At 35.9% G+C, this 12,700-nt stretch overlaps 1 protein-coding gene across 1 annotated transcript; it reads left to right on the top strand.

The window, feature by feature from the left end:
* Positions 1–368: 368 nt before the first annotated feature.
* On the top strand, positions 369–11,943 carry opn3 (opsin 3). The gene is made up of 4 exons (XM_084391165.1): positions 369–791; positions 3,226–3,545; positions 10,104–10,355; positions 11,439–11,943. The coding sequence occupies exons 1-4, from the start codon at positions 476–478 to the stop codon at positions 11,703–11,705; spliced, it is 1,155 nt and encodes a 384-aa protein (XP_084247291.1). The 5' UTR covers positions 369–475; the 3' UTR covers positions 11,706–11,943.
* Positions 11,944–12,700: the final 757 nt, after the last annotated feature.

Below are 12,700 nucleotides of genomic sequence, written 5' to 3'. Positions count from 1 at the left end.
TAATACGACCTGTGATTAATGTTTAGTTCAGAAATTCATTTAAGTGTCAGTGACCTAACAGTGCATTAATACAGCACATTTTCGTATCCGCTATTTTTCTCTCAGCACGTTATGCTGATCATCATCGCCGTTCTTGTCAAAAGTTTTCAAAACAGCGCAGTAGATATGCGGAACATCACCGTTACTGTGATCAGTGTTCATAACAGCGCGCTACACACTGAACATCACATCGCTCAGTCAGCAGTGACAGGCAATCACTGCAAACGCTGGAAGTCTCTTGTGGATCCAGGAGGAACTTTTACGCATTTCTCTGGAAGTAGGTGACATTTTTTTTCTGAGACGTCTTCAGCCTTACTGACACACTGAACTACAAACACTGGTCGACTGCCCTGATTCCTTCTGGACGGGCTGCTGAATCGGGTCACTGACCTTCAGGCGTTTCAGTGACCATGCTGGAAATTCACTTAGAAAAGAAATGAATTCTTTCAATGAAACATCGAACCTGGAGAACTATAACTATATTTTCGCCGATGAGACTTATCAACTCCTGACGTTCACCATCGGATCTATCGGTGTCCTGGGCTTCTGTAATAACATCATCGTCATTATTCTCTACTGCAGATTCAAGAGACTACGAACTCCGACTAATTTGTTAATAATAAATATAAGTGTCAGCGATCTGCTGGTGTCCCTCACTGGAGTTAATTTCACATTCGTCTCGTGCGTGAAGAGAGGATGGGTCTTTAATTCTGCCACATGTGTTTGGGATGGATTCAGCAACAGTTTATTCGGTCAGTATTCTGTCTTATAAGTTCCTATCGACAGAGTCACCTGAATAAGTTTTCTTAGTTGGCTATACTTCGAATTTAATTCTTTTTTCTTATATCACTTCATCAATACAGATCAGTTGATTTGCATATTCCGTTTGTGATGGCTATTTTATTCGTCTTTTATTGTAGCCTTGTCTGATCTATCTGAAAACTGTCATTTTTTTAAATGTGTTGTTGGTCAGTTGTCATTAAAATGGTCTCATATTGCTGTTAACTCAGGGAAAATCTTAAGAACAAAACGTTTTTACAAGTCACGGCGTTTTTTTGTTGTTGTTGGTGCAGTTATGTAATTGGATAGCCTACGTTTTAAAAAACGTTATACAAAGCACATATAAGCAGATGTTAAATATAAGCAAAAAAAAAATCATTTAAAATCATATTGAACACACGGTACCTGCGTAGGTTTAGCCTATAACGGAAACCAAACAGGACCAAACTGTAGCCTATATAATAATAGGCTATCGAGGTTTTAAAAGAGCAAAAATTAGGCTAGCGCACAGTGTATCAATCACCTTTAGCTATTTGTGTGGGATGCTATTTACCACAACTGCCAGGCATTCAGTAAACTGTAAGTAAGTTGTGATTCTTTATATCTTTATATTATTTCAGGTTTGTAAATGAGAGACTTTTTGAATGGACGCATGAAATTTCTCACGCGACTGAAGTCACTGCAGCAGCGCGCGCAGCGAGACTGACAGGATCTCTGCTACCTCGCGACAAATTATCTTAATAACTTCTAAAAAGCTATGAGAACAAGTCAACACATTGGAGTAATGTCATAACTTATAGGTGTATGTATACCTTTAAGTAACTATGGAAGTATGGAATCGCTGGTAATCATATGGAGAAGAGAAATAACACACTGCGTTGATAACACATTGACATAAATTGAACATTAAACGACTTTGGATAGCATAGCTGAAAACATTTGATCTTGTTAGAATTTGATGAGAAATGTTCACATTGAGGTCTTTTGGTAAGATCTTAGAGGACAGTTTGAGATGTTGTTGAGATATATTCAACTTTAGAAGATGTATGAGATTGTATGGTCTTTTTCTTTGGATAAAAATCTTAGGGGCAGGAAACTTAATTCTCTGCCATTTTGGCTTTTCTACACCAAATGATCTCATATGATCATCGTCTGACTCATTTGATGCAATCCTCTTCAAGTTATTAAGGGATTTTTGGCAGCATGAATCAAATTAAAGGAAATGTATGGTATGGCTAACTTATCTATATCATATATTGCCACAGCTTCATGGTCATAAGAACATGTATGCTTCATTAGGCCTATTTGATATTGTTTACAACAGAAAGCAAAGATGCAGCTTTGTAAACAACTGTGACACATTTATGAAAAGTCCATCTGCTGCAGGGAAAGATAAAGTCGAATAGAGTCAGATAATGGCACTTTAATGGACCAGAAATAACCGGTAGAATATCAACAATGCATCTGTGAGAGGATATGCTTTGAGAAGAGCTTTGTAATTTCATTTCTGAAAGATAGTTGGTCATTTTATGCACCTGCGCCCCCAAGGTCACACCTGCTGTTATTCTAAGTTCAAAAGACTATCATCCCTCATGATTGCTTCTGTACTGCTTCATTTGACGCATTTAGATGTAAAATTGGCTTCCTTTTGTGCTTTTTATGCAATTTTTGCCCCCTTGAGAATTGACTCATTTAAATAAAAATGAGATGTGGCCCAGTGTGTAATCCTGCATTATATTCCACATCAATTACCAAGCACAGTTCTATGTGATGTAAAAAGAGGTCTGTGTGAATACTTCTGACAGCTGAGAGGAAAAATGCGAGTGCTGCCTCCCCACCGGCCTGCCTCTGTCACTGAGGACTGCGGATGTCTGGGTAATTGGGGGAAAGTCTCTTGCCAGAGTGTGTATACTGCCACTCTGAGATACAGTTATTTACTTCTAAAAATGAAATGATAGCAATTACTATGATCCATCATCTGTTGAATTTAGGACTGTATCCTGGGAGCTTGATTTCTGTAAAAGAGAGACGGCACATTGTTTAGCATTTACATTTATTTGTATAACACTTTTCACAGTATATATTGTTTTAAAGCAAATTAACATAAAATCATGATTTTAATGTTTTTAATAGCTCAATATCTTAATACCTTATAGTTGCAGATGGGCGATAATATAGTTTACATATACAGATGTGTGAATCTCACAAAATCTGTCAAGAACATGTCCAGATCATGGACATGGACATCTGGACACATTATGATAATTGGAATTTGTGCCCATAATGTCCTTAATTGCCATTAAAACAATGTCAAAATCTATCTATCTATCTATCTGTCTGCCTGTCTGTCTGTCTATCTGTCTATCTAGGTCAGCTGTCTCTTTATCTCTCTTTTCGTCCTTTAAGGTATCGTGTCCATCATGACTCTCTCCGGCCTGGCGTATGAGCGCTACATCCGTGTGGTTCATGCCAAGGTCATTGACTTCCCCTGGGCCTGGAGGGCCATCACACACATCTGGCTGTACTCTTTGGCTTGGACTGGAGCTCCTCTCCTGGGATGGAACCGCTACACGCTGGAAGTCCATCAGTTAGGCTGCTCTCTTGACTGGGCGTCTAAAGATCCCAATGATGCTTCCTTCATTCTCTTCTTCCTCCTCGGATGCTTCTTTGTCCCTGTGGGTGTCATGGCCTACTGTTATGGAAACATCTTGTATACAGTGAAAATGGTAAGGCAAACACTTTCCTTTAATTATGTGTGCCACAGACTGAAAAAAATGGTAACCTAAAAATTATAACATCTAAATTAACTGGTTTTATCCAAGTCAAAAATATTATTTAATAATACTTCTGAATTAAATTAAATACATACATTTATTCCAAAAAAAAAAAAAAAAAAACAGCTCTTTACGGTAACAATCACAGGTTACCACTTTTTACAGTGCAGTGTGCTTATGCTAGTAAAAGTCATTTTCTCACTGACTTAGTCTCTGGATGCATAATTTATACAGTATGTATATCTCCTTAAACCTGATAAGCTACAAACACACTACTTCTGAATAGAAAATATTGTGAGCTGCCTAACTTTGTAAGGGGTTTTTCATTGATTTATGGTGGTTGTTTCAATACATGGTCTTATAAAAGAACAAGAGAGAATGATATATATATATTAAATATATATACACATACATATATATATATATATATATATATACACATACATACATACATACACACACCACACATACACAGTTTTGGGGTAACGCATTACAAGAAACTTACTCAAGGGTTACTCTTTTGGCATACGGCCGTCTGCTGGGAGCTAGTTATTTTAGTCGATAAAGTATTAAATATGGATATTTTTCTTACACGAACGCATCACTTCACTTCAGAAAGCCTTTATTAACCCCCTTTAATTTTCATTTTTGGGTGAACTATCCCTTTAAGTGCAGACGTGTTGTGTGCGCTGTGTGAACATGATGGTTATTGTAGTTCTAGACTAAATGTGAGCATGCATTTACTCATCTCACTTGCACAAAACAGATTCAGTATTCCTCAAAATAAATAAAAACAGCGAAATGCAAACTCAAATTATTATTCAAACCTTCAATAACACAAATATACTTTATGTATTTAATCTCACTTTAGTGTCTTTGCTGCTGTCCTTCGATGATCCAATTCAACCACACTAATAAGCAAAAATGACTTTAGATTAATATCACATTTGTGTTTTGTATTGATGAAGTTAAGCTGTGGAAAAAAATATTTATTCTGTGTCCTATTGTTCTGAAATCCAGAATGCCTGCACAGCTGAAAGGTTTGTTTGAGCCTTAATCATTTCACTTTTGTCATGAAAAGGCCTTTACATTTGCCAAAATAGAACTTTTGCTCCTTTTATTTAGTTACTTTTTTCACTTATATATATATATATATATATATATATATATATATATATATAGGCACAAACCAAACTGTATTTTAAAGCATCACATGACCTGTGATTTGCATGTCACCTGAGTTTCTTTTTTTCTGTTTTTAACCTTCATCATTCTCTCTTGTTCTTCTATAAACACACTGTCAAGCTGTTGTGATTTAGCAGTGTATGGGGCCAACACATTCTGTGTGAGGGGCTATTTCAACTAAAAGCCTATTGTCTGAAGGTGCTTTCAAACAATAAGCAGAGACGGTGATTGTGAACGTAAATAGCTTGCGGTTTTCATCAGCGCAGCTCCTGTGCGTCAGATTTGATCAGGTGTGCCGCACTGCCGCCCAGGTGGGGGAGGGCAGGACTGCTGTAAAATGATCTACAAATGATTGTGTGCTTACTGAAGCGTCATAATGTCTCTTATCTCAGCTTTATGTACAGAGACAGCCACAAGTAAGCCATTTGTAGGTTGATTCCCATGAAAGCATTCAAAACAGCAACACTAGCTGAAGTTTCTGGTGGAAGTATCTGTTGTTTTGATCGATGGCTGACTACATAAATATATATATTTATATGTGATGGCGTGGATCAATATGTGAGATACAGCAGTCAGTCGGAAAGTGTAAAACTGCTGGATCGATTAAACAAACCACAACAATCACAAAGTGATGATGAGCAGCCGACTATGTACCAGCACAACACAAGATTGCATTTGGATTGAATCTAAGAATTGTATTGATTTGAGACAGAAAAAAAAGCACAGCTCAGTTGTGAAGTGGCATCAGTTCACCCATACACAATATAAAGTCCAACACCACTGCGATAAAGAAAAGCCAGTGAGACATAAACAAAAACCTGGCAACACCTTTAATAATTTAGATGTCTTCAACACGGCTTTGGAAGCTTCATAATACTACTAAAAGTTAAACCCTTAAGGCACAATACCAGACGAGACCCCTTGAAACTACATAAACACATTGACAGTGTTGGTATTCTTGCTCCGAAATTCACCCTAGAACGCACAGCAGGGGTTTCTTAATCATCCAGACTGCTTCTTTTCATTCACTATTTCATCTTCTCTCTGTTGACAAAGGGAGGGTTTACAAAGTGCTCTGAGGTTTTTTTTTCTCTTAACTGCACCTTTAGTGTCCTTGACTTTAGAGGATCATGCTGCCTCTGGGTTGTACAGAACAGCTCCTCACGTCTTGATTATCCTGTTCTGTATGAGTGAACATGGTTAAGTGTACCAACAAATCCTTGAATAAATGAATCAAGGAATCAATAAATGCATTAATGAATCAGGGAATCAATAAATGCATGAATGAATTAGTAAAATGGGTAGATATTCAAATTGAGAGATCACTTAGAGTTGTATACATTTTAACATATATTTATATTTACAACACGGTTTAAAACATGTATTCCACCAAAGGGCCATTTATTATGAACTTAAAATGGTAAAACCTGACCTGTCAAAAGACTAAAGTTATACACATTCCCTTTTAACCTTAATCTTGATGTTAATGAACCAAAAATGCACACTCCTTATCATCTACCCAAATAATGAATCAATGAAGGTGTTATACGTGCCTTGTCAGCAGCATGACTGTACTGGGTTTGGAAAACCATCTTCAGTCTGACTCAATTATTTCAGGAGAAAACTTTGATCAGCTGTTCACACCATTGCGCACCCAAGTGGTGACCCAGTTCTGTTTTAGTTACACAATGGCAGGAGCTCTGAGAGATGCTCAGTCAAACTCAGCAAATTTTATTGCTGTTCTTGCAGCTGTGTGACGATAATGAATGCAAATTGTATGTTTAATTAAAGAAGCTTCAGTAGGGCATTATGTTTCTGAGCATATGACCTCTGTCTAAAGCCAATCAGCTTGGGAAAATATATATCTTTATCATCATGAACATAATGTGCAATATATTACGTGGAATCTGTTATGACCAGAGTTGGGGTTAAGTCATTACAAGTAATGCGAGTTACGTAATCAGATTACTTTTTTCAAGTAACAAGTAACGCATTACTTTTAAATTTACAATACATTTTTTTTATTTTTTTTAATAGTTTTAAAGTTATATTAACAGACACAAAAGCATAAAACAGTCAGGACAGACACACAACAGGAACACACAACAGAAAAAAAGAAGAAAAAAATTTCTAGATTGCCTAGTCAGCAAATTATGCAAAATAATTATTGAGAAAATAAACATAAATTACAATATTCACAATTGTGAATAAATGTTAAACTTCCAAAAGTCTCAAGAGAGGTCCCCATGTGGCTTCAAATCTTTTTTGTGAGCAGAACTCCCCAAAATGTAACTGTTCCATTTGGATAATATAAAGCATCTCATTTAACCATCTCTGGAAACAAGGGGCTTGTGAAGTTTTCCAATTGAGGAGTATTACTTTTTTGGCTGCAATCAAGCCTACCATTAGAGCATGCTGAAGAGTAGGGCTGTAGTCAAGACCACCTTTGTCGAGTCCAAGACAAGTCCAAGACCAGGACTAGTCGAGTCCAAGTCAAGACCAAGTCCAAAGAGGTTCGAGTCCAAGACAAGACCGAGTCCAAAAAGGTTAGAGTCCGAGTCAAGAAAAAGTCTTATGCATGACATTATCAAGACAATCATTTTGGGTTATTATTTGTTGATCTAAAAGCAAAAACAGTGTCACAACACCCAGGATTTTTAAGTATAGATATTCCCCTTGATATCATATAATCTTCTAATCTAAAGAAAGCAGAATGATGACATAATGGTGATACCTTGCAGTGTTAGAACTGAATATACAAACACCAACCCACTGCTGAGCATTTGAGCAACTAAATGACAATATAGATTCACTCCAGTAAAATATATCTGTGATAATTTCTTCACGTTAAACCGAACTTTTATTTTGACGGGTTTCTGAGCATATCTGACGATGAAATGCTGAAGATGAACGTGTAGCCTACTTGAGTATGTGTAGTACATGAACCTGCACTCATTTGCAGAGACTCGCTGAACAATCAGACTTTGATAGCAGTCTTTAATATTCACAGTCACTAGTCCATATAGCAATTTGATATTATGATCGGCAGTGAATAGACGGATCTGTTATTTCAGCTATGCGCCGTTATTGCAGTAGCAAATAAGTAATAACGTTAGTAGAAAATAAATAATACACGCGCAGGTCGTCATCTACGGAGGTTTCTGCGGAAGTGTGCGGGAAGCATACTACAATAATACGTTATTACTGGGAACATAATAAAGAAACCTGGACTCGGTCGAGACCGAGACAAGTCCGAGTGCGAATACAAGTCGAGTACTACAGCCCTGCTGAAGAGTATGAGGGATAGTATCCATTACATCAGAATAGCCAAAAATAGCCAGATTGTGGTCAGGATGAATGTCAATTCTGTACGCGCTTGAAAATAATTCAAAAATGTTAGACCAGAAATCATACAAATTAGGGCAAAACCAAAATAAATGTGCCAATGGTCCCCTCCGCCATCTTGCACCTATCACATTGAGAAGATATGGAGGGAAATATTTTGTTTAATCTAGTTTTGGAGTAGTGAATGCGGTGTATAACTTTAAACTGGATTAATTTATATCTCGAATTTACAGAACAGCTCTTTGTTCTCGACAGGCCTTCCTCCCAGATCTCGTCAGACACTTCATCGTTCAGTTCAGTAGACCAGCCTACTTTGAGGTGGTTGGTGCCTACAGATGTTGTAAAAGCCTGAACAAAACAAGATACTAAATGTCTGGTTTCAGGATTAGAAGATAAAAGATTGTGAATAATATGGTGAAATATTTTCCTTTACATAATTTCTAATTTGCAAGTAACGGAAGAAGTGAGACTGTGGGAGTGCAAACTTACTTTTAAGTTGTGAAAAAGATGCACATTTATCATCTATATAGAGATCTCCTATACAGCAGAAACCTTTTCTCCTCCATCCTGAAAAAGCTCCATCCATCTGAGAAGGCTCAAATGAAGGATTGCACGATATAAATATACTTTATGTATTTAATCTCACTTTATTACTTTATTTGGTTACTCTATAAAAGTAATTACTAGCTACTAATTATCTTAAACTGTGTAATTAGATAATTAGATTACTGTACTAATTTCTCTCTTTAAAAGTATTGCATTACTTATTACTAATTACTTTCTAAATCCCATATCCACCTCGACCAGTTTAACAATACGAGGATAGAAATTAAACAGCTCTTATAATTCTTTTTTTTTTTTTTTTTTTAAAAATATATATATATATAACATTGCATAAATTATTCTTGAACTGACCAAAGTGAAGGGAGAATGTTACATTAATTTAACATTAGACATTAACATTTTGATGTTAAATCCACTGTTTTCTATAGAATTGTTAGTCTATGAAGAATTTGCAATTACATTAGAAGTAACTGTAATTGTAAAAAAATGCAAAAAAATTAAGAGTAAAAATTATTTTTTCAAGGGAAAAGTAATTGAATTACAATAATTAATCAGTAATGCATTACACCAACACTGGTTATGGCTTTTAAGAACATACAAATGGGTGGATGTATGATCCAGATTGCATGTATTATGTGTATTAAAATGACTGTAAATCAGTTGTTCTTATGATGCTTGTAAATCTGTTCTGGTCTATTCTATTCCTTCTTTATCTTTTCTGTCCTCTAGAATAGTAAAAAAAAAAAAATCAGTTTGAAACATTTATGATAACAACTTTTACAATGTTTTTAAATTAATGTTTGCTTATTTTTAATGGTGTTGTGATGTTAAATTTGCCAGAATATCATTACGTTTGCTTGTCCATTTCTAGCCTTCTTTACCCTATAAATACGGTAAAAGGAAATTCTATCTTGAACTTTTTCTTAGAACTTAAAAATCATATTTTGAAATAATTTAGAAAGTCATTTTTAACTTGTCACTTCTTAATAACACAGACTTACTGTTCCCAATACTGCTGCCTTTACCATCACGCCAAGAATATTAAAGAACATTAAAGTTTTTTTTTTCTTAGTTTTTTTTACATCATGATCTGAGAGTAGATTTATCATTACTAAATTAGGTGTCATATCAAACTGGTTGATTGTAGAGAACATTGGCAATGGTCTTTACGCAGCCCTGGTCAGTATCTGAAAATTTAATTAATAAACAAATATTGTTTAAATTATTTATTCATTTATGTTTGCTAATCCAAGGCTCTCCAAACAGTGAAAAATGTCACTATCATCACACACAATATAAAAAATCTAAGGTTGAATGTCATGACCTGTTTTTTTTTTTTCTAGGACGTGTGATGTGCTTTACCAAATGAATTTATGACAGATTTATGACAAAATGTCCTCTGTTCTCTTCCTTCAGCTGCGCTCTATCCAGGATCTGCAGACGGTTCAGACGATTAAGATTCTGCGATATGAGAAGAAAGTGGCGGTGATGTTCCTGATGATGATTTCTTGTTTCCTGGTGTGTTGGACACCCTATGCTGTGGTCTCCATGCTGGAGGCCTTTGGCAGGAAGAGTATCGTCTCCCCCACGGTAGCCATCATTCCCTCTCTCTTCGCCAAATCCAGCACCGCCTACAACCCCGTCATCTACGCCTTCATGAGCAGAAAGGTCAGCAGGGGTCACTCAGTCCTTTGAGATTTTAAATAAAATTATTAAAATACCTATGATGATAAATAGTAATATAAATAAAATTACAATTTCTTTCAATTTTATACTAGATTCAGCAGAATTTTACCTGTATTATTCCATCATTTTTGGGGCATAATGATTTTTTAATTGTATAAAATGTTAGTTAGTTGTACCGTAAATTGTGGCATGAAAATCTTTATCTTTAAAGGACAAGTTCGGTATTTTACACTTAAAGCCCTGTTTTCAGATCGTTTCTGATGAAATAGAACGGTTAAGATTGAAATTTGGACATATGCTGCTGGCCCGAGAATTTACGGTTTCTGTGGTAAGTTTAATGCGTTTTAGGAAGGATTGTTCCAGTGCACCTATGCAGCCATAGTGTAGGTGGGGGGGTGCTACCACAGAAACCGAAAATTCTCGGGCCAGCAGCATATGTCCAAATTTCAATCTTAACCGTTGTATTTCATCAGAAACGATCTGAAAACAGGGCTTTAAAATACCGAACTTGTCCTTTAAATTATAAAAAAAAACTGTAAAGGAAGTTATCAAATACAGAAATAAAAAAATATTTCATATTTTTTGTATTTTCATTTATAAAAATAAGGAATTGTTCAGACAGGATCTTGTACAAAAAGTAAACCTGAATTAATAAAGTTGTCAGCAAATTTTTGCAAATTGTCAGATAAAACAACGATTATTCGAGTACATTTTGCAAGAAAATACTTGTCATAATGTTTAATTATGAAATTTAATTATTGTGTTGCTCGTAGTTTCTTTTTACTTATTTATGAAATTTACTAGCATTTTTTTATAATTTTTTTCATTGCATTTACCATGTTCTTCAATTTAGTTTATATAGTTTTCTCTTTCTTTCTATCTATCTATCTATCTATCTATCTATCTATCTATCTATCTATCTATCTATCTATCTATCTATCTATCTATCTATCTGTCTGTCTGTCTGTCTGTCTGTCTGTCTATCTAAAGCTTACTGAATGTGTACTGTATGTCATTTTGTGCAGTGCATCTTGATGAATGTATTTCCTCTTTCTGATTGGTCAGTTTCGCAGGTGCATGTTACAGATGCTTTGTTCTCGCCTGGCCAGTCTGCCGCACACCATTAAGGACCGCCCCCTGGCCCGCATCGAACATCCCGTACGTCCCATTGTGATGTCGCATGGCCGCGCTGACCGGCCCAAAAAGAGAGTGACCTTCAACTCTTCCTCCATCGTATTCATCATCGCTAGCAATGACACTCGTCCTCTGGACATCACTGCCAAATACAATGATGAACCAGACATCAATGCAATTCAAGTTCGACCCCTTTGACATTTGCCGTGGTAACATTAAAGAATGGCATTGAAGTTCGTTAATATCACACTAAATCAAAATGTATAATATGCAGAAGATACAGCAACATCTCTTTTTATAAACATGGAAACACGGATTTCTTAATGCAGCAGTAATGCAACATAGACTGACTTTTGTGTTCAGATCAGGAATTATGTCAATTGTAACTGCTGTAAGTATTTTATGAAAATGACTTTCGATCAATTATACCTTTTCCATCTTTTTGACACTGAAACTTCCACCTTCACCCAGTTCCATGGGATGATGAGATATCCAGCAGCTTAGATCACACAGTCCGTGAGTAGAATAAATTAGTGAGTGTCCTTAGATAGATTAGGAACACAGTGTTCATGCAAGGACTCTCCTGGAGGACAGGGCGTTTGTTAAAGCATGAAACTCATCCCTATATGGGGAGGCTGCAGACCTGGAGCCGGAAGATAATACGGACGAGCAGTTATACGCCCCTGGCAGTTTTACGCTCCTGTTGTTCCTGATGCGTCCAGTAGGGGATATACTGCGAAATAACATCATTAAATCGACACTGGAAACGTACACATTAATAACCGTCCCGTCCATAGACTTTGACCAATTTTGTGGTTTTTGTTCATTTAAATATAAACGTTACAGCGTAGATCTGTAGAAATATATTTTATATTTTATAATTCAAATATCTGTAGATATTCAGTTGGGCTTCACTCTCCTCACTCAGCCTACAGAAGACTATTTGTTTTTGTAAATTAATAATACACATAGTTGAATCAGATGACAAGTAATGATATATGACCTACTGTAGAATAGTTATATTCACTGTAGGTTATACAGGAGACTGAGTGAAATATGTTGTTGTGAATTTATATAAAGTTACATTTAGATATTAACCATATTTAGCCCATTAGACATACAGTACTGTGTAATCATATGTATCATCGATGAAATATCTGCTGTACTATTCTCTATTGGTCGTCATACAGCTA

The sequence above is a fragment of the Rutilus rutilus genome (assembly GCF_951802725.1).
Source record: "Rutilus rutilus genome assembly, chromosome: 20".
In the NCBI taxonomy this organism is placed as follows: Eukaryota; Metazoa; Chordata; class Actinopteri; order Cypriniformes; family Leuciscidae; genus Rutilus; species Rutilus rutilus.
Note: the sequence above shows the minus strand (reverse complement) of the source record. Positions and strands in the feature narration are given on the sequence as shown.